Here is a 22,461-nt window from a genome sequence, read left to right on the forward strand (position 1 = left end):
CCAAATAATTCTTTGCAGTGGGGCTGTCTGATGCTTTGGAAGATGTTTACCAGCACCCCTGGCCTCTACCCACTAGAAGCCAATAACAGGAGATAGCCGACATACTAAAATATCCAAATCAATTAAAGTTATTGGTGAAAATGAAAAATGTGTCTTTTATTTTACAGAAAAATTTAAACAGGTTTTTGGCCAACCCAATAGTACTGAACAATAACATGGTTAAATCTTAAAAACTAAGTGATTGAAAGAAGATATAATAATAAATAATGTATGATTTTACTAATGTAGAGTTCAGAAGCAAACAAAATAAACTAGCATTTAGGGATGCATATATAGAAGGCAAAAGCAAGAAATACTTATTGTAACAAGAGCATCAGTAATTAGAGGGAAGGGATTATACTAGCAGAGGGAGACAGAGCTTCTAAAGACATTTATAGTTGTCTCCATTTTATACAATAAATATTTCTTGCTTTTGCCCTCTAAGTATGCATCCCTAAATACTATGGTTTATTTTGTTTGCTTAACTGTACTTGAACAATAAAAATAAAAGAGAGGGAAAAAAGAAATAATTTTCACATTATAGTAATAAAAAATAAAGACATTTATAATGTCTCTTGATGGTTAGATGTGAGTTTGCTTTATAATTTGTTAATTTACATATTTGTGTTTCATATACGTTTCTGGATGTGCTATGGTTCTGGTGAAAACATTAAAAAAGAAAAATCAAAGGTTTTTATTATTGTTCTTTATCTAAACACAAAACCAGATACACCTTGTAGTTTATACTCTCTGGTTGTTATTTAGTCTCAAAGTAAACAGTGGGAGCATACAATCAGCAATGGTTTAATGAAGCCATAGCATCTGTAGGATTCTCAAATGGGCACAGTATAAAATTTGTCATAAAAGTTAGTAAATGAATGCAAGGTAGAATATATTTTAATACTGGTACAATGGCAATAGCAGCTTAACAAATATTTATCTATAGTACTTCTATAACATTTTTAATGAACCTTTATTCCATAAGAATGATCAAATCATTTAAATTAAATTGATATAATACATAGTGGTGTATGAATATTAGAAACATTATGAATGCCTTATAAAATATTTTGTACAGATATTCAACTGCTTTATTCTCAGTAAACATTCTTTTTATCCACACATAGCATACATGCAGCTAGCAGGTTAAAAGAAACTTTCACTGGAAGCACAAATATTTAACTTTATTATCTGTTGAATTTTTATCTATTAATGTGCTGTAAACATAAGTGGAGTGTCATAAAAATAAAAGTATCCCCAGGTCTGCTTTCCAATCTGGTAACTTTATAACACTGTTTGGCATCTCAAAGCAATATTTATTTGGAAAACTGCTAAAATAACTTTCTAGCCTAGGCTAGCCAGGGGGATATTTCAAAGATATCGTCTATGTAGCTGTTTCCTCTCAAGCTAAAAAGTGCAGTGAAGATGTGAAACCTTTTGGTTACTCTCCACAAAGAACTGCCATCCTTATTCCTGGAGCAGCAGTGGAGGTCACAGCATTGAAGCTAATTCGGCACTTTCAGTTACACTCACACCAGTGCGAGTTCCCCTTCTGCCCCATTAGTTACAACGTTAGTGGTGGGGATCCTTGCTGAAGCTGTAAGAGTGTCCACTGCCAAGCAGGTATATCTGACAAACTGGGGGCTCCCAGAAATCCTGGGCAACTTTGTAGGGGACTGACAGATGGGGTCATCAAATAAAATGTAGAATGCCCACTTAAATGTGAATTTCAGATAAACAGTGAATTTTGTTTTAGTATACACATGTCCCATGCAATATTTGGGACATAATTATACTAAAACATTATTTATTATTTAATGGGACAAATTTATATATAAAAGTTATTTGCTATTGATATGAATTTCAAATTTGATTAGGTGTTACGTGTCTATGTTTACTAAATCTGGCAACCCTGGACTGGCAGGAAAGAACAACAACACAGTTCGGTGTGCATTACTACTGTTACTGAATCAACAGGCTATTGAGGACAGGGTATCATGTCTTACAGCAAACCTCCTATAGTCCTCAGAGAATCCTTCACAGGGTACTGAGAAAAATGTAAGGTTTATGTTGAGCCTTAGTGAAATGTATATTTAGCTGTTCGAATGTGGACAGCAGACATAAAACAACAGATATCTCAGACTTCAGTGAGCCGGATGTAACTACCTACCTAAGATACTAGAAATCATCATTCTAATTTTTAAGGTCACATTGGATCTTCTGCTTCCCCACCTTTTGGAAAATAGTTGGGTTTGGATGAAGGATGATTTTACTTCTTAACTGTTTGTAATGAAAGGAAATCAAATCCAGAGGGTCTTTTTAATTGATCAAGTTTGTAGTACTTAATGAATGTATGAGCTTTATAGACTGAAATACTTTCTTCACAATTACCTGAAAATACCCAAGATGAATGGGAACTAGGTTATTGTCTGAGTACAAATTAGAATTATCTAGTTATATTTGAACAACCTCTCTAGTCTAAATTGATTAATTCCAGGATAAACATTGCTTTGGGAATTGTATTTTCCATTCTGTTCTCCTACTGATCATGCCAACTAGAAAGTATCCAAACACCCACTTTATACCACAGTATATATGGGCTCCATACACACTGTAATTCTTTAAATGGAATTATATATTAGACTAATTATACATACTACATTTTTAAAAAGGAGTGAGGCGATTTTATCAGCACATTTCTGGATATCACATAGAGTCAGGCAGAACTGGCACTAGTTTTACTCATCAAAGCTGCTTGTAGAAAGTGGCAGAGTTTGAGTTGGGCTTCTAGGGTGAGCCAGCTATGGAGAAAAAAAAGGGGGTCTCAATTATAATGTGGACTATGTTCCTGTAGCCAACACAGCTCTCCTTCTTCCTCACTAACAGAACCCAGACTTTGTGCAAGGCAGCAATGCATGCAGGTTCTAAAACCCCATTTTCCCAGTTTTCTTGATATAATCAGAAGTTTCTGGGTAGCAACTGTTTAAAGAGATGAGGGACAGCTTAACTAGCACACCCTCTTGTCCTCTGCCCTTCTTATTTTGCTTAGAACGGAGATGTGAGAATTCAGGAAGTACAGCCACGCTGCACCCTAATCAAAGTCACACATTAGAGATGGAAGAGCAGTGATGACATGGTGAAGCTGCTGTACAGACTGCCTACTTCCCCAATGAATATGTAGGTAGGAAAAATAAGCCCCTAGTTGGCTGAGACTCTGCAGTCAGATTTCTGTGACCTGCAGCCAAGTGCAAGACCTAACTACAGCAGTTGCTTCAGAGTTAAAGGAGAAAGGAAGCCCAAGGGCGGGGTAGGAAAAGTCATTCGATGCCCAGCAACAGGTTTTACTAGGCATCCTCCTAGTAAGTGACTAGGAGGAGCACATGTATAGCATAGATCCTAGCTGTGATTTTTGATGTTGTTGCTCAATATGTAGATATATTATTTATTATATTTTTATTTGTTTCAACATCACCCAGCCCACTATAGTTGTTATGGGGTGGGGTTTGGACAAAAAAGATCCTGGAGCTGAACAAGGAAAAGAAGGGGCTTAGTTCTTCAGGGAGGCCACTGCCCTCTACCCCTGCCCTCCACAATCTGTGGTATCACCAAGGAGGGTGATCTGGGGGTAGATCCCTACTGGATGCTCCAAGAGGAGGAAAGGAATCTGGCCACAGCTCCAAAGAATACTGTATAATGCCCAGGGCGACCATGTTGAATTAGCAAGAGGGAGACTAAGCTGTCCTGCCAAAGGCACTGATGCTTAACGAGGAAAAGGAGGGAGGACAGTGTTGGGGTGGAGAATGTCAGCAGTGGAGTTCTGTGGTGTGTCTCTGCTGCCAGAGGGACACAGAAATGTAAGCTTCATAGCCAAAGAGGCCAGCAGCCCTGTGTCCCCGTGCTCTAGCAGGGGTGGCAGAAGGAAGGCTGCTCCTTACAGATCTGATGACCAGGGAGATAGCAGAGACAAACAGGGCTTGGAAAAACCTCACACAAGGCGAGCTGATGTGTGGGATTTTGGTGAGGGCACACATGTGGAAGACAAAGAAAAAAGCTGACAAGACATTTTCCTATGAACTCTGCATGATCTGACTCCTAGCTACATCCTTATCACTGTCTGTCAAGCTCACTCTCTGTTACAGCCATACTGGCCACTTTTCAATTCCTCTGATAGGCCACAATTCCTCTTTATTCCATGACATCCATGGGGGACCCACCCCCACACCCCTTGGGCACCCTTCGCAGTTAATGACTATTCATCTTTCAAGTCTCACCTCATCACTTACTAAGGAAATCCTTCCTAAATCAGCCAGGCTAGATTAAGTTCCTTTATGGGTTCCCAAAGAATCCTTTTCCTCACAGCACTAACTTCAGTGCAAAATTATACATATATGTGAATATTTGATTAATATCTTTTTTTGCCACTAGACTGAAAGCTCCAAAACAGTAAATTTGTGTCTGTTTTGCTTGCCACTGTATCCCTGGTACTGCAGCACAGTGCCTGGCATACAGGAAGTGTTTAATCAATACTTAGGAAAGGAATTTTAAAAAACAGTCATTGCTAAAGTAAAGATAATAATCCTTGCTATCTCATATAGACTTTTATGAAGCCTAAATATGTATTTTGTAAGGCATAAAGTGCTATTTAAAAAATATTATTATTAAGAAAACTGCTTAGATTATGATTCTATATCAATGATTTTGAAGAAAGGAACACCCCCAAATTTTTTTCCCCTTAAGGCTTACCTGAAACTTTTTCCTCAAGGCCCGTGTCATTACTGGGGTAAGTCCGGTTCCTGTTTCCATATTTTCTTTATTGGTAAGTGGGGTCCCACCTGGGCTCCTTCAAATGTAATGAAAATATTAGAAACTGTGTTTTATGCCAGTTATCAAGTGGATTTAGAGTGCATAAAGATAAGAGAGTGTATTACCTTTCTACATCGACTTTTCTAAGTAGTTTCCGCAGATCTATCTGACTTTTACCAGGAGTACTGATAAAATAAAGGCATTAAAGTTAGAACTTGCTAGATTTTATCATTTTTCCCAAAGCAAAATAGTCATTTTTATAGACAGCATCCTAGAAAGTAAGAGTAGTTCTATTTGGTACATTAAAAAAATAATATGAGATGCTGATAGGAGAATAAGGTGATATAATAATTTTTATAAGCAATACCTCTTAGTTATCACATGTATAAAATCCATCTTAGAAAAAAATCAGCTATACATCTAGATGATAGATAAGGATGTTCAATGAAGAGTTACAGAAATAAGACTTCTGGCCAAAATGAAGGTGTGGATAGACACACTGTGCCTCCTTGCACAACCAAAACAAGAACAACAAATTTAAAAACAAAAAAACAACCGGAACTGACAGAAAATCAAACCATATGGAAATCCGACAACCAAGGAGTTAAAGAAGAAACATTCATCCAGACTGGTAGGAGGGGCGGAAATGGGCAGCTGGGTGGAGAGGACTTGCAGCAAGGCAGCAGGTAGTGGCTGGCGGACCAAGTGAGGCGGAGGATGGTGGAACGGGGTGTGGTATGCAAGGCTGCAGCTGGGCAGCAAGGCAGAGGCTGGTGGGCTGGGCGGTCCCACATTCGTGCGCAGATAAACCAGTAGGAACAACTGGGGAGCAAGACAGACCACACAACCCAGGGCTCCAGCTCGGGGAAATAAAGCCTCAAAGCCTCTGACTGAAAACACCTGTGGGGGTTGAGGCAGCAGCAGGAGAAACTCCCAGCCTCACAGGAGAGTTTGTTGGAGAGACCCATAGGGTCCTAGAACATACAAAAGCCCACCCACCTAGCAATCACACTAGAAGGGCCCAATGTGCTTGGGGGAAGTAGAGGAAGTGACTGAAAACTGGCAGAGACCGGAGCAAGTGCCATTGTTCCCTCTCAGACCCCTCCCCCACATATATAGTCATAAGGCAGTGACTGGGTTGCCTTGCTCTGGTGAACACTTAAGGCTCCGCTTCTTACTATGTAACAGGTACACCAAGACAAAAAAAAAAAAAAGCCCAAATGAAAGAACAGATCAAAGCTCCAGAAAAAAAACAACAACTAAGCAACTAAGAGATAGCCAACCTATCATATGCACAGTTCAAAACACTGGTTATCAGGATGCTCCAGGAATTCACTGGGTACTTCAACAGCATAAAAAATATCCAGGCAGCAATGAAGGTCACATTATGTGAAATAAAGAAAAATCTGCAGGGAACCAACAGTGAAGGGATGGAAACCTGGACTCAAATCAACCATTTGGACCAGAAGGAAGAAAGAAACATTCAACCAGAACAGAATGAAGAAACAAGAATTCAAAAATATGAGCAGAGGCTTTGGAACCTCTAGGACATCTTTAAACATTCCAACATCCGTATCATAGGGGTGCCAGAAGGAGATGAAGACAAATTGAAAACTTATTTGAACAAATAATGAGGGAGAACTTTCCCAATCTGACAAAGGAGATAGACTTTCAGGAAGTCCAGGAAGCTCAAAAAGTCCCAGAGAAGTTGGACCCAAAGAGGAACACATCAAGGCACATCATAATTACATTAGCCAAGATTAAAGATAAGGAGAGAATCTTAAAAGCAGCAAGAGAAAAGAAGAGAGTTCTAATGGGAAACTCCTACAAAGGAGTTCCCATTAGACTGTCAGCTGATTTCTCAAAAGAGACCTTGCAAGTGAGGAGGGGCTGGAAAGAAATATTCCAAGTCATGAAAGGCAAGGACCTACATCCCAGATTGCTCTATCCAGCAAAGCTTTCATTTAGAATGGAAGGGCAGACAAAGTGCTTCTCAGATAAGGTCAAGTTAAAGGAGTTCATTATCACCAAGTCCTTATTTATTATGTGAAATATTAAAGGGACTTATCTAAGAAAAAGAAGATTAAAACTATGAACACTAAAATGAGAAGAAACTCACAGCTATTAACAAACGGAACCTAAAAAATAAAACCCCTAAAACAAACTAAGCAAACAACTAGAACAGGAACAGAACCACAGAAATGGAGATCACATGGAGGGTCAGCAACAGGGGAGTGGAGGAGGAGAGAGGGGGAAAAGGTACAGAGAATAAGTAGCATAGATGGTAGTTAGAAGATAGACAGGGGGATGTTAAGAATAGTATAGGAAATGTAGAAGCCAAAGAACTTATGACACATGGACATGAACTAAAGGGGGGGATGTGGGTGGGAGGGGGGTATGCAGGGTGGAGGGGAATAAAGTAGGGGAAATGGGACAATTGTAATAGCATAATCAATAAACTATATTTTAAAAAAAGTTACAGAAATAAAAAATCCTTAAAAACCTAAATAAACTGTATATATTAAGGAAGTGAAATTATGCTTTAAACTAATGTTTAATGAGGTGGGGAAGCTCATGATACACTGACTGGGAAAAGTCATAACTGTCTCTACAGTATTATGCACAGGAATACACACATGTATACCTTAGATTTCCTTGATTCTAAGACATACTAGTCTTCATATTTTATTATTTCTGAAATTGAGCTGTTTTAAAGTTTATTTTATTGAGGTATAAGTTACTAAAATTCTTGATAGTATTTTCCCCCTCAAAGTCTATTATTAAATCAATGGCATATCTTATAATAAACAATAGATTATATCCCTAGAATAAGATCACAGTGATAAATAACAGTATGTTAACAGTGGCAATCTTCAATGATACACTTATTTGAATGATTTTTGTTTTCTTTAAACTTTTTGGTAGATACCATTTTTTCTACAGTACCCATATATAATTGTTAGAGTTAGAAAAAAACAAAAAAAACAATCATTCTGTTAAGCAGTGGCAGAGCATAATAACATGGTGTAATTCCTTACATTAAGAAGTGCGTGACTCGAGTTGATGACACTTTGGAGTTGGGCTTCAGGGTCACACGCTGCAGGTCAGAGACTGTAACTAGTGGATTCCGTGCCTTTGGTGATGGAACAAGCTTTAATTGCAAAATGAGACATCATTAAAAACAAATTAAAAATATTCAAAATGTGAAGCCCTGGCTGGCGTAGCTCAGTGGATTGAGCGCGGGCTGGGAACCAAAGTGTCCCAGGTTCGATTCCCAGCCAGGGTACATGCCTGGGTTGCAGGCCATAACCCCCAGCAACCGCACACTGATGTTTCTCTCTCTCTCTCTCTCTCTCTCCCTCCCTTCCCTCTCTAAAAATAAATAAATAAAATCTTAAAAAAATATTCAAAATGTAAATACGCTGAAACAATGTATACTGGAGTACTGAGTATGTATAAGATATACCCACTACGCCACTCAAATTTTTATTCTAAAGCTTCAAAGTACTAGTATGTCTCTACTTCTTCATTCAGACTAATGGTTGATACATAAAATGGCCTAATTAAATAACTTTGGAATCTACATAGTTTGTTGCAGAGATCCACAACTACTTAAATAAGACATCAAGTACTTACCTTGGAATAACTTCTATACATAAGGCTTGCATATTTTTTTTCTATAAAAGAACAACCAGGCTAATAGCTGAAAGGCTGTGTGTGTGGCCAATGATATCATACCTTCTTCCTTTCATCGAAACTCTGTGTTTTCTTTAGTTTCACAGTCTGTAGATCTTTAACTGTTATCTGCATGGGTCCATCTCTTTTTAATGGTACAGCCTTAAAATACATGGATAGATTAGAATTCAATTTGGATCCATGACACCTAGTCAAATGCAAATCCAAATGTAGTTTTTAAAGGCCTGGAGTTAAAAGTTAACTCTTATATACTCTAGGAACCTACCAAATTCTTTTCACTCAACCAAGAATGATACTGTTTTCAGTGCCCAAAGATACTAAAGCTATGGAAAGCATTCATCAAAAGGTGCAGCTTTGATAATGAGAGATGGACTAGTTCCTTGCAACCACGCGTCTTCCTCAGAAGTCATGACAGTAAGTCAGGAATTAAAGCAGTTCCTTGAATTAAAGTGAAAATATCTGAACTACTAGAAGTTTATCTGAACTACATAAAAAGAAGATTCAGTTCCCACAGAGCAAAAATATATAGTCAGAGAGGTATACATTAGGGCAAATATAGCAATAGGCTCTGGCTTTAACTCAGCCATTATAAATTAGCCATTATCTACAGTGAAAATTCAGCAGGTTTTAAAACAGGGCCACGCCTATTTTAGTGATTCACAAATATTCCAGTCCCCTTGGCAGGTAAGTAAATCTAATGGAGATGGGCCGTCCAGCCTGATAGCACTGTGCTTTAGGATCCGCCACCTCTTCTTCTGAGTTCACTCACTAAGCTGCCCTCTGTTCTTATTTTGGTTTCCCAGGGAGGTTTTCCTTTTGGTAAAAAGACATGCTGACAGTTTTCAAGGGAAACTAAATGGTTTAGTTGAAGAAAAATAAAGGTATGCTGAGAAACCAACAGAAATCTTCTACTCTACTGAGTTTCATTCATGTACCCTTAAAAAAAACCCCAAATCACTTTCATTTCTATATCCTGCTTTGGTGAGTTCCCAGTGGACTGAGCTTTTATAAACACAATAATTGATGTGACTAAGATATAGAGTCATAAAAAAATACAGCTTTCCTGTCAAAGTCCTTATCCCAGCTTTAAAGGGCCACCCGTCTTTGTTCCTCCATTACACACTGACAAAAGCACACCTTTACTAGATTGCTTTTTACCTGAAGCGCTTTAGTGAGATTGGACTTTCTGAGCGGCAAAGATACTGTGGGTGGTGGAGGTGGAGGCAGAGGAGGAGGCGGAGGTGGTGGAGGTGGCAGGGGTGGAGGAGGAGAGAGCGGGACAGCTGGCTGTGGCGGTGTGGCAGGAAGGACAGCCAGGGATTCTCCAGGGGCGGCTAGAGCACCGGCAGGCACATCTGCAAGTTTACCGCTCAAGTAGCAGGTCTGACCACAGCTTGGACAGGAAGAATTTTCTGAGATAGTCTGAAAGAAGGCATTACATTTAACCAAGGAATAACAGATTAATTTGGTTCTTGCTGCTGAGAATCATTATAATAATAGTTACTAATTTGAACACTTTCACAGTATACATGTGCTTCATAATATTTTGTCATTATTACTAATTTATTTTTTCATTCACTCATTCATTCATTCATTCATTCATACTATGGGTCAATGTGAGCTCAGAGTATGATGAATGCCACCTCATGGAGCTGACAGTCTGGTGAGGAACATAGACATTAAACACACACAAAGGTACTCAAAACCAAACAAAATAATAATTCAATCAGAGTAATGAAGAGTGCTGAGAGCATGAAGAGTGAGAAGCCTGGGGAGTGACATTTAGCCATAATCTCAAGGACAGATTGAGATTTACCGTATGAAGGCAGAGAAGGCCTGGGGAAAGAGTTCCGAGCAGGGAACTCTCAGAGATTCAGAGGGAAAAATTCTTAGTGTCAGGACGGGCAGGGTAGGACAAAATGGTGGCCAAGCTACAACCCGGAAAAGACGGCTGACGTCAACCCAGGGAGCCCAAACGGCCGGCTTTGCCAAAATGGGTATCTGCCTGGCAACCTGAGCCCAAAGACAACCACCAATAATATACAGCCGCTTTGTTCAAAAGGGACCAATCCCCAGCTCCCACGGAGAACCAACCCAAAATAAAACCCCGCCATATTCCCTGTTTGGGCGTGGCCTGGGGAACCTCGCCCTGGTGCGCAAACCCCAATAAAGCTCTATACTGCCTAACTTTGTGGCTGATTGGCATTTATTCCTCGGCGGATTCTAAGGAAACCTTTCCCTTAGTAGCAAGAATACTGTATATTTAAGGAATTGATAAAAAGGCCAAGGGCTGTAATGTGACTATGTTGACTAAATTTTGTATACCCCTACCCTAACCATATGTTGAAGTTTCAGTCCCCAGTACCTCAGAATGTATTTGGAGATAGGGTCTTTAAAGGGGGGATTAGGTTAAAATAAGGCTGTCAGGGTGGGCTTGCCTCCAGCCTGACTGGTGTCCTTATAGAAAAGGAAGTTTGACTATACAGGAGACACCAGGGATAGACGTGCTCAGTGAAAAGACCATGCGAGGACACAGTAAGAAGACAACCCAAAGTGAGAGGTCTCAGAAAAATAACCCAACCCAACCTTGATCTCGGACTTCTAGCCTCCAGAACTGTGAGAAAATAAATTTCTGCTGGACAAGCCATTCAGTCTGTGCTACTTTGTTATGGCAGCCCTAGCAAACAAATACAATGACCCTATGAAGTAAAACTGTGTATTAGTTTCCTGTGGCTGCTATAACAAACTATCACAAACTTGGTGGTTTAAAATAATCTAAATTCATTTTCTCACAGTGCTGGGGCCTAGAAGTCCAAAATCAAGGTGTCAGTAGGGCCTTGCTCTCTCCCAAGGCTTGTAGGAGACCATTTTGCATGTCGTGGGCCCAGCTCCCACTCAGAGATGCACAGGACCCACACCCATGGATAGGTTCTCCCGTGGGGAATCAGGCCTGCAATGTACTCAGGCCGTTATGAGTTTTGCTTTTTACTAAAACTCCCTCACCCTGAATTGAGGACATTTACTGCAAAGTAACTTCCTAAAATCCATGCTAAACCTTGCAAGGATGAGTGTAACTGGTTCAACCACTTTTGCCTTTTCATTTGCAAATATCCCTCTTCTGTGATGTGATTAGCAGCATTGGCTTCTTTGTTTTCTGTAAAAGGTAACCACCTAAAGCGAATCTGTGCATAGTAAATAAGGACCATCATGTAATGGGAGGAGAAATCCAATAAAAGGCTGTCATGGCAGAAGCCGAGGCTTTTGCTCCCCTTGAGAGAAAAGCCATGGTGTCCCTTTTCCTCCACTGGACTCGGTAGTTGGTGTGAATGTCTCATTTCATCCATAATGACACAGACACTGCGGGCTGGTGTCTGCATCAAAAGCTCTAGGGAAGAACCCCCTGCTTGCCTCTTCCAGCTTCTGGTAGCTATCAGCATTCCCTGGCTGAGGCAGTATCACTCTGATCTCTGCCTCGGTGGTCCCACCGCTCCTCCTTTTCCATGTTCTGCCCTGTGGGTTTCTTTTATTAGGATATTTGCCATCAGATTTAGGGTCTACCCAGGTAATACAGAATGATCTCCTCATCTCAAAAGCCTTAATTTTACCTGCAAAGACCTTCTTTTCCCCTAATATAGGAGTATTTACAGGTTCCAGGGATTAGGACTTGAACACATCTTTTTGGGGGCCACCATTCAGCCCACTGTAGATGGCATCATTCCCATTTCATAGATGAATAACTGGGGCTTAGAGGTGGGAGGTGATTTGCCTTCCCATCTTTGGCTAGTTCATCTTGAGGTACAAATTCTGGGAGCAGGGATATAACCTCAGAAGTTTCTCTCCAAACCAATGAGTGTGATGTTTATTCTTTGAGTTTTGGGTGTCGAGAACAGAGGCCTTGCTTAGCAGAGTTTGGAGAGGGTGGATATTTATAGGGTTTTTTTCCTGCCTATATCAGTCCAGAAAATAACACTGTGAGATTTCAGAGAGGGGCAATGTAATGTAGGCAGTTGGTTCCACTATTGATGGAAGAGTTGAGAAGCTCACAGGGGATAGGGAGGCAGCCCAGAAATTAGCAATGGCAGTAAGCTACAGATACCTTGAGACTGGAGGGACAAAGCAAAGAGCAGTAGAACCAGATCTCTGGAGCTAGCTTATCCCACAGAATCAAGCAATGGGGTAGACTTACCTTGTGGGAGCTGGAATTGGAGACAACTACAACCACTGCTGGAGAAATTGCCCAACACAGAGAATGAAAGAGAAAAACGCTCCATCTTCTCCCTCTCTCTAGTCTCTCATCAGTGTCTACCATTAGCCCCTCTACCAGGAACCAGGTGACATGGAGCTTGGAAAATATGGCCTACAGGAGCCCGCGTGGGAAACAGATGCCTCCCGGCGTCAGCATCCCTGCAATACGTGGCAGAGCCTCGAAGTGTTCAGGAGCAGATCTGAGAGCAAGCAGGTCTGGGTCCCTCCTATAGTCATTCCTTCTTCTAGCGAAAGCGCATTGGGATTCCTATGGGAGACAACCCCTTTCCTCCTTACCTAATTCCAGATTTGTGTTTTATTTGACAGTACTAACCTTCAGTGCTTCCTGGAGCTTGCACAATTCACTTTCCAACATGCAAAACCGTTGTTTCAGACTATCGAGTTCTCGGTGGCAGAACCGGGAAGGAAAGATGGTGTCTTTCAATACTTCTAAGCTCTAAAATTCAAAACCACACAAGCTTGACTCTGATGAGCAGTAAGATAAGGACAAGCAAAGAGTACAAGAAAGTGGTCTGATGCATGTTTTATAAAAACCAAGGCAGACATGACCCCATAATCTCATCTCATCTGAGCTTAGCCTGAGTGCCGTGTTGACCTAGCACACACACAGAGCAAGCGTGTAAAAAAACCAACCGTACTGCTGAAAACGGGTACGTCAGACCCATACCTGGGCTGTGCGGCTCTGGCACCAGTTGTATAGAGACCATACCCTCCTTGTCCAGAGTTTGACCGCATCTTTGAAACTGGGAAATGTGAAACTCCAGGATGATCTTAGCCAGCTTCTGCTAAGGGGTATATTTGTGGAAGAAATAATCACTCTGCAGGACAAAACCAAATAAATTTTAAAAACTCCTGAGTTGGAATAATAGCCTTTAATTAAACGACAAGCTGATTTTATAGCACAAGTCAGGAATGAAGGATAACAAAAGTCAAATTCTTCAGTAAATTCTAGAATTCTGGAATTCACATATGCAGCACATATTTGTAGAGTAAATCAACAGTAATAAATAAAATAGTAAGTAAATAGGCACCAGGGATTCAGTAATGAACAAAACAGACAAAAACCCGACCCTCATGGAGTTTACAGTCTCATGGAAGGAAGGTGAAAAATATAAATAAATAAATAAATAAATAAATAAATAAATAGCACATTTGGATTGTTAGTGAATAAATACTAATGAGAAAAAGATATAAAGAAAGAGAGGGAAAGGTGACATGTTGGATGGAGGTGACATTTTAGATAGGGTAGCCAGGGAAAGTTGAACTGAGAAGGGGACTTTTGGGGGGAAAAAACCTAAAGGAAGTAAAGAAGCTAGCAGCGCGAAAACCTGGGAGGGGAGCATTGTGGCGGGGGCAGCGGTGAGTGCGAAGGCCCTGAGGTGGGAGCTTGAGGTGGTCTGGGGAACAGCAAGGAGGCCAGGATGACTTGAGTGGAGAAATAGAAGGCAAGAGGATTAAGAAACAATGTCAGAGTCAAATCAGAAAGGCCTTGTGGGTCATACAAAGGATGTTACTTTTTACTCTGAGAGAGGAAGACATTGAAGGGCTTTATGGAGAGAAGCAACATGACATGACTTTAACAGGCTCACTGCAGAGGGGCCTAGGGCAGAAGCAGAAAGACCAGTTAGGTGGCTTTCTCAATATTCGGGAAAGAGAGAAGAGATGATATGATTACTGCTTTTTTTGAGGGCCAGTTTGTTTTAAACTTTTTCTGTAAAGACAGCTATAACAACAAGATGTACAAAGTATGTTATTGTGACACCTAGTAGTCTTTCAATAATAACATGTTTAAGCCCTGAGTCCCAGTGAATAACTGACCAAACTTCACCAAAACTAAGCTTTAAATTCTAGTCTTATACCCCTCTTTCATCGCTTCATTACCATTTTTATGCAATTAAATTTACTAGGAAAAGAGAAGATAGTTACTGTACACTTTTAACACAATTTCTTGTGATTATTACTTCATTTAGAGGCAGGAGACAGCATAGGAAGAACTCTGAGACTGCAATACTGTTAGTAGCCAGCATCTAGCATCCTGGTTGCCAGGAAACCCTTTTATCAGTTAGGTAGAATAAATAGTAAACCGAGGCAGGGAGGAGGAAGGAGACATGCCTCACATGCTAACTCAGCAGTCCTGAGCCTGGTCTAATAATATTCCCAGGTGTTTCAACATCACAAGAAACACTACCTTAACAAGAAAGAAGGGAAGTCCTTGAAATTCTATGTGGCATTTCCACTATCTGGGGAAGAAAGCCTTGAAACTGTGCTTTCATCTAAAGACCTGGAATGTGGGAGAAGGTCCACGTGCAGAAAGAAGAAGCCCATAAATCAACTTTGGTTAATTGCCTACCTCTGGTCACTATCTGTTTTACGAGGGAGTCCCTGATGCTTACAGAAAGAGCCCATCAATAGCTTTGGAAAGTGCCCCAATTTTAATTAACTGCCTCCTGTCATGTGTTTGTTTTACAAGATGAACAAATGGAGTCAGGAGCAAGATAAGGATTCGGGCTAACAGACCCCCACACATACCTAAGTTTGGGTGGTCACATTCCTCCAGGAAACCACATTTACCCGTTAATCAATATGTAACTTTTCTCTCCCATCCCACCACCAACTATATAAGTTCTCAGAACAAAGAATCCCCCCCCCCCCCCCCCCTCCCTCCCTTCCTCCGTCTCTCTCTGGCTCAGGGTGCTCTTGGCATTCTTGGCTCCCAGGCCACTGGGCCTCTAGCCACCAGGCCTCAGGCTGCCTGGGGGCTTGCCACCCTGGTCTTCAGCCACTCTTACTTTTGCCGCCCTGCTTTGCCCTGAAATGTTGCCTTTCACGCCCCCACCACTCTACCCAGTCCCATTCTCTTCCAGGGGAACAGGTCACTAATAAACTGATTATACACTAATAGATTTGCTGCTTTGTAATTCTTTACATGCATCAGCAAGAAGAACCAGGTCTCTCCTAGCAACAATTTGAACTCTTAAGTGATGGCTGCCATGCAAAATTCGAGGAAACTCAGTTAAAATTTAATTTCTGATAAATAATGAATACATTTTAGTATATTATAAAGTTGCATGAGACAATACAGAAATATTCATTGTTTATCTGAAATTCAATTTAACTGGACATTCTGTATTTTCATTTGCCATATCTAGTAACTTTATCCTAAACTGATGGGATTTTAAATGCTTTCTGTATTCTACATTATGCCTTACCTTTTTGGTGAGGGTGGCGGAGGGGGAGGTGTAATTAACTTGGACTGAAAGTGAGAGGCTTTTCTTTTTTTTGATAATCTTTTTGCTTTTGTTTTCAGCTTTCTTCTTTGTTGTTTGAACTTAAGCATGATTTCTGTAAAGAAAAAAAACTTTTAACATTTTTTTCTTAAAGAATACTATATACATATAGAAAATGTACACATCTTAAGTGTATCATTCAATGAATTATCACAAAGTAAACTAGAACACACCCTGTAACCACCACCTTGATTAGGAAATAGGTCACTACCAGCATCCCAGAAGTCTTCTGATGTAGAGAATTTAAACCCACATTTAAGCAATTGCTAGAGAGACCTTGGCTTTGACATTACATTACTAATTGTGTTTTGATTATTGTCTTGCTTTTCTTCATTAAGTTCAGTGGCTTTCCCTTTCTTTATAACAGAGAAAATAGCAATAGTTGGATAATGATATGTTACTCAAAGGAATTAACTTTGCCAGTAACATTTACTGAGCATCCACTGTAATAGGTGGAGTTGGTAATAGAAGAAAGAAAATCAGCCCTGGCTGGCGTAGCTCAATGGATTGAGTGTGGGCTATGAACCAAAGCATTGCAGGTTTGATTCCCAGTCAGGGCACATGCCAGGGTCGCAGGCCATGGCCCCCAGCAACTGCACATTGATGTTTCTCTCTCTCTTTCTCCCTCCCTTCCTTCTCTAGAAATAAATAAATAAAATCTCAAAGAAAAAAAAAGAAAGAAAATCAACCATTTACTGAATGTCCATTTACTCTTAGGCACCTCCACATACATTTTCTCAGTGAATCCTCTCTCTCCTACAAGATATTATCCCTAAGGAAGAGGATTTTTATTCTCACTTTTATGCAAGAATAAACCAAGGCTTAGAATGGTTAGATGATTTGCCCAATGTATTGCAATAATGCATTGTACTGAGTCCAGGCCTGTTGGTCTCCAAAGACCATGATCTTTCCAATGTATGGCAGTGTAACAGAATAGTAGGCGATATACAAAATAACAATTACCCCAAATCTAAAACATGGATATTTCAAAACAATTATTTTAAAGCATGATTTAAAACAACCTAGGTATCTAGTATACTTATGTTTCATTCTGGATTCTTTTCTTAAGAAAATTAAGTTAGAGCTAGCTTGATGCGAAGTTCCAGGGGCCCTCCATGGTTTTAGCTAGTTGTAGCTCCTTGAGGAACAAAGATGTCTTTCTTCAAGTAGCAGAACTAAAAATGATCTCAAGGGCTGGGCCTCCTTCCCTTCAAACTTACATTTGAATAGGAACAATTGGCCTTTAAAATACACATTCATTTCACTTCTGTTCATGTGGTAACCTTCCAGCACTTGGTATGCAGCTCTAAGCCTGCTGTGCTCTCAGATTCCATTGACTGAAAAACCTACCCCTCGCCTGCTGTGGGCTGTAAAAACTGAGAAGTTGCAGTAACTCCAAGAGCTTTGGACTTGGCAGAGGGCACCCCTAATGGCAATATGTGACAGAGCATACATCAACAGCCTTCTAAGAGTAAAGATTCTTAACAGCATCTTATCGAACTAATTGCCTGGTCTCAAATTAACAGAGCATGTTCCTTAGTTCTTAGAGGCTTGAAAGACACACTAAAAAATAGTCAATTCCGTGGTAGGCAGTTAGACAGGCATGAGCAGAGCAAGGACAATGGGCCGCATACAGTCACTAGGATGGAAAGCAACGAGAAAAACTGGGGAAACAAGGACCTTGCTTCGCTCCCAGGGTGACTTTTCCTCCCCTAGCATATTGCTGGTCCTGTGTTTTAAACCCCCTGATCTTTCCTCCGCTGGCAGAGCAGTAGTCATGTGGTTTCAGAATCCCCTTAGAGGAGGATCAAGGGGCAGGGGAATAGCCTCAATAACTCCCCATGCAAACAAACCCTTCCACCACCACCCTCTAAGCATTAACCCCTAGAGATAACATATAAGCATCAGTTGTGTTTAGCATCAATTCCAGGCCCAGAAAAGCACCAAAACCAAGCAAAGTAACGCCCACCATGCTGACATCATGACCAGCTGCGATGACTAATGTGGCTCTCTCTGTGGAACTCGCCAGCACCTTTTCCCACTGCCTTCCAGGTCTTTCTCCTAAGTTCCAAGGGCCCTTCTTTTGCCTCTATAGCTTGTTTTCTGAGCCCAATTTCTTCTAAGGCTTACTTCTTCTGCTTTTGTGACTTTCTAAATACATCTCTTATAGTTTGTCTTGGCTCTGAATTCTTTCTTAGCTAGAACTCAAGTATTGAGGTTGCTGAGCCACGGTCTGTTCTGACTTCACTTGTCTAATACCTGGTGCCGTTTCACTGCCAACAATTTCAACTTTATTATACCACTTTTTCTTTCTGCTGATATAACGGAGGTTGGTCAAGCAGGGGCAATTAAATGCAAGGGATGTCTAAAGGATTGATTGTTGGGGGGGAACAAAATAAAAATACTCTGAATGTGGATATTTGGGAAGGCATCGGAAGAAGCGCCAATCTTGTGACTGCCTAAAAATAAGGTTAAATAAACGTCATTGAATCCATGCCCATGAAGAAAGGTAACTGGAAACTTCTATCCTAGGCTCAGAGTTCACTGGTTGAGATCCCTAGAATCCAAGTCTTCCATGGTAACCTCCCCTTCCTTGTCTCCCATCTGCCCCTTTGCAGTCCTCCCCCTTCTGTTCCCTCTCTACCCTTGATGTCTAACGTAGAGAACTGGCTTCCTGCCTCCCACTTCCTTTTTTCCCTATATTCACCAATGTCTGAGTTATGAAAGTAGACTTTGCAAAGGAGTTGGACATTCTGGTTTAACTTGGTGGACTGACTCCTTATCTTTACCTCCACTCCAGTGGTGCCCTTGGGTTGGCAACTGCTACACTTTCAGGAAGTCTGCAAGTCAGTTGTTAACACACCCACTCTTAAAATTACATTCTGTAAACTTACAGTTAGATAATTTATTTTAAAAAGGAATCAGTACGCAAAATGCATCACTTCCTAATGATTTCTATGCATATAACTATTATCTATACTCTTGAGGTTGTTTTACCTTATTGTACCAATATAGTAAAAAATGCTATAGAATGCTGTATTACTGTTCATTTTTTCCCAACTCCACAGTTGTTTCACATTGGAAACTTGAAATTGGCAATGACAGGAGTATTTACACCACAAATATAAAATACTACAAATTAGGGCTTGACTTATTATTTTGTTGATTATTAACAAAGTGATTATTAACAATGTTAATAAGGCAGATTAAACTTAAAAGTGTGTCTTGTCTGTGGCCATTACATTGTGAACAGCACAAAAAATTGAGGGATATTATTCCAGTATTTGAAAACTATTATCTGATTCACCAAAGAAGTGGCTTACATAACTAAAGTGAAGCCTAACGTAAATCTGTTTTGCTTTTCTCTTACTCCATAAAAGAAAATATCAACCAACATTCATATCATCTATGGCTATCATTTAGAACACCAAAAAATAAAGAGATTCTGAAAGCTTCCCAAAGGGAGAAAATGATTAAATACAGAGAGGACTGAGAATAGAATGGCATCAGTCTTCAACAGCCACGCTAGAATTCTAAAGGAAATGTTTTCCATCCTAGAATCTGTACCTGGCCAAACTTTCAGTCAAGTGTGAGAACAGAATTAAGATAATTAACGGGAATTTTCAGGATAATAGTGACCACAAGTCTTGGGAAGACAACTTTGAAGCAGGCATAGGACAGGGGTCAGCAAGCCTCTTCTGTAAAGGGCCAGATAATAAATATTTTAGGCAGTACGAGCCATCTGATCTCTGTTAAAACCACTCAGTTCTGCCACTGTGGCACCAAAACAGTTACAGACAATTCTTAAACAAATGAATGTGGCTGTGTTCCAATAAATTTTATTTATGCCTACTAAAGTCCGAATTTCATATAATTTTCATGTGTCACAAAATATTATTCTTTTGACTTTTTTCCCAACTATAACAGATGGTAAAGCCATTCTTTGTTTATGAGACCTATAAAAACAGTAGTTTGCTGACCCCTGGCTTAGAGTGGACACAGCCAGTGAAGTGAGCAGGGGTAACAGAGGACTTCAGTAACAATGTCTCTAAGGGAAAACAAACAAAAAAGGAAATAGATAAATTTCCTAATGTATTTCTCCATTCTAGAGGAGGTGCCTGTACTTTTGTAAAGTTGGGGCCATATTACTGCTAAGTGCTTAAAAAAATAAGCATATAAAAATGGTTAGGAAAAAGTTTTACAAAGAAAAATATAATCATAGTAATACTGTATGTTCCCCTATTACACAGTATTTAATAGTGTAAGCATTGAATGCTTATTTTAAAAATCATGATTTAAGTATATTGGGTAGAAAGATAAAGTAGAAATCAGTAGTTGTCTAAATTTATATAATGTCCTAAATTGAAAAAAGAGAGAAATAGTATTATAAGCATGTAATTTAGAAACATGGAGGTAAATGCCAGAAAGAGGTAAATATCTACAAGAGTCGATAGTGTTGCCTTTGGCAAGTGGGAGTCAGGATTATAGGGAGATAATTCAGAAGACTGCTATTTTTTGTTTGTTTCTAACAATAATAGACCTTGTATTAGTAGTTGACAGTTAACCTTTGGTATGTATTATTAGCTTGAAAAATAGAATACCACCATTCTGGAACTGGGCCATCTTTTTCTTTCCTGGTGGTTGTTCCAATGCCCATGCATTCAAATTTCTCAAGAGTCATACAAAAGCTGATGTCATTTCAGAGATTATTTTTCAATGAAAAAAAATCTAAGAACTAAATCATATTTTCTCCTCTTTTCTCCTCTTTCTTCTCTGGCTGTGTGTGCTGTGTGTGTGTGTGTGAGAGAGAGAGAGAGAGAGAGAGAGAGAGAGAGAGAGAGGGAGGGAGAGAGAGAGAGAGAGAGAGAGAGAGAGAGAGAGAGAGAGGGAGGGAGAGAGAGAGAGGGAGAGAGAGAGAGAGAGAGAGAGAGAGAGAGAGAGAGAGAGACCTAGGCTGTAGGTCACTCTAATAGCCTTCTAAGTAACTACAGTAATTAGCACATGCAGAGAATTTAGAGACTATGTCAAACCTGTAAGTGTCAAATGGTGCAGTCTGAGATATTCTTAAATTAACGTTCCATTAAAAAATAATCACAGGTCTATCAAAAACTGAAGATAATTCCTACCTCAAACAGGACAGAGGACTCAGCAAACTAAGGTTTGTCTTTATTATCATTGCTTTATTAAAAAGTATTAGATACTCTACAGAGGACAATCGTACAATGTAAAGAATATACAGCAGTCTTCCTTGAGTTTAAAACACGTACACTTGTCCCCTTTCCAAGAGTAATGAGACAATTCTTTTTGCTGGTTTAGGTAAGATTCCAATTGCCAATCCTAAGTAGAAGCTCATTCTTTCATGATTACTGAAAGCATTTTGCCTATTTTTTTTAAATTGAAAAGTATTCTTCCTTCTTACCTCCCTTGTTTTGAAAAGATTTTAAGGCCAATTAAAAAGAACCTGCACCGCCCTGGCCCAGTGGCTCGGTTCGTTGTAGCATCCTCGCCTACACCGAAAGTTAGGGGGTTTGATCTTGGTCAGGGCACATACCTAGGTTGCAGGTTCCATCTCCGGTAGGGTGCAACCCGATCGATGTTTCTCTCTCTCCTTCCTTTCCTCTCTCTCTAAAATCAATAAACGTATCCTCGGGTAAGGATTAAAAAATATAGATGTATGGTTAGGTTGGAACTCGGCATACCACTTCTTAACCGCCTCAAACGTCTGCCCCGCTCCATCTCCCCTCCGAGTCCAGTCAAAGTCCCCACCTCTATAAACCTTAAGAACACAAGCAGCAACAGGCCCCGCCATGGAAGACGCGAGCCCGGGTAACAAGAGTATCCCTGCACTTACTAGTCTAAGAGCCCGGGGATTAGATGAAGTCCAGGCAGTGGCCTCGCCCTCGCCCAGAAGAAAAATTCAAAATTAAAACCTTATAGTGAAGGGACCAATCGTAGCCTCGGTCTCTCCACGAATAGTGCTCCCAGTGACGTGATAGCACAGCCTGGCTTATGATTGGCTGATACAGCACCAAGCTCCAGCCAGTCAGAGCTGAGGCGCTTCTGCTATGAATAAGGAGAAGGCGGGAGCGAGGGGAGGAGGAGAGGAAAGAAGGTGTGTCACTTCCCCTATGTCATTTGTGGAAGCCTTTTTGTAATTGGTTGGCTCTTTTTCCCTTTGCACCAGTCACAATCTTCTCTTCTGAGCCCTAACTATGAAATTGAAAGTAGAGATGAGGGTGCAACCAATGGAAAAAAGTAAGAGTATAGCAGCCAATCTTTCTGAGGCGTTTTGTGTCTTTACCCAACAGGAAAACGTGTTTCAAGAGGAAAGGCGTTACCTAGTCGCCAATGGGCGGGCGTCGGTAAAGCG

General features: G+C 40.3%; 1 protein-coding gene across 3 annotated transcripts; it reads right to left on the reverse strand.

Annotated features, from left to right (window-relative positions):
* Positions 1–224: 224 nt before the first annotated feature.
* On the reverse strand, positions 225–21,990 carry PRR11 (proline rich 11). 3 transcript variants are annotated; one of them, XM_045836921.1, is made up of 10 exons: positions 21,943–21,990; positions 16,014–16,146; positions 13,472–13,622; positions 13,118–13,240; positions 9,697–9,960; positions 8,581–8,679; positions 7,881–7,993; positions 4,968–5,027; positions 4,783–4,879; positions 225–2,840 (listed from the first exon to the last, which is right to left on the reverse strand). In XM_045836921.1, the coding sequence occupies exons 2-10, from the start codon at positions 16,139–16,141 to the stop codon at positions 2,778–2,780; spliced, it is 1,098 nt and encodes a 365-aa protein (XP_045692877.1). In that variant the 5' UTR covers positions 16,142–16,146; positions 21,943–21,990; the 3' UTR covers positions 225–2,777. The 3 variants fall into 3 exon arrangements, with proteins under 3 accessions (XP_045692877.1, XP_045692874.1, XP_045692875.1); XM_045836918.1 differs by lacking the exon at positions 21,943–21,990 and adding an exon at positions 21,791–21,879; XM_045836919.1 differs by lacking the exon at positions 21,943–21,990 and adding an exon at positions 21,643–21,686.
* Positions 21,991–22,461: the final 471 nt, after the last annotated feature.

This window comes from Phyllostomus hastatus, unplaced genomic scaffold (genome assembly GCF_019186645.2).
Source record: "Phyllostomus hastatus isolate PE091 unplaced genomic scaffold, TTU_PhHast_1.1 phas_contig_210, whole genome shotgun sequence".
NCBI classification, from domain to species: domain Eukaryota; kingdom Metazoa; phylum Chordata; class Mammalia; order Chiroptera; family Phyllostomidae; genus Phyllostomus; species Phyllostomus hastatus.

Bases quoted from the DNA above. Each gene is read 5' to 3' on its own strand.
- PRR11 (XM_045836918.1), bottom strand. From the start codon at position 21,827: ATGGAGCGGGGCAGACGTTTGAGGCGGTTAAGAAGTG. The intron at 13,623-16,013 runs GTAAGGCATAAT...TTTGTCCTGCAG, and splicing joins CCGCCACCCTCACCAAAAAG to AGTGATTATTTCTTCCACAA. The intron at 4,880-4,967 runs GTAATACACTCT...TTACATTTGAAG, and splicing joins AGAAAAGTCGATGTAGAAAG to GAGCCCAGGTGGGACCCCAC.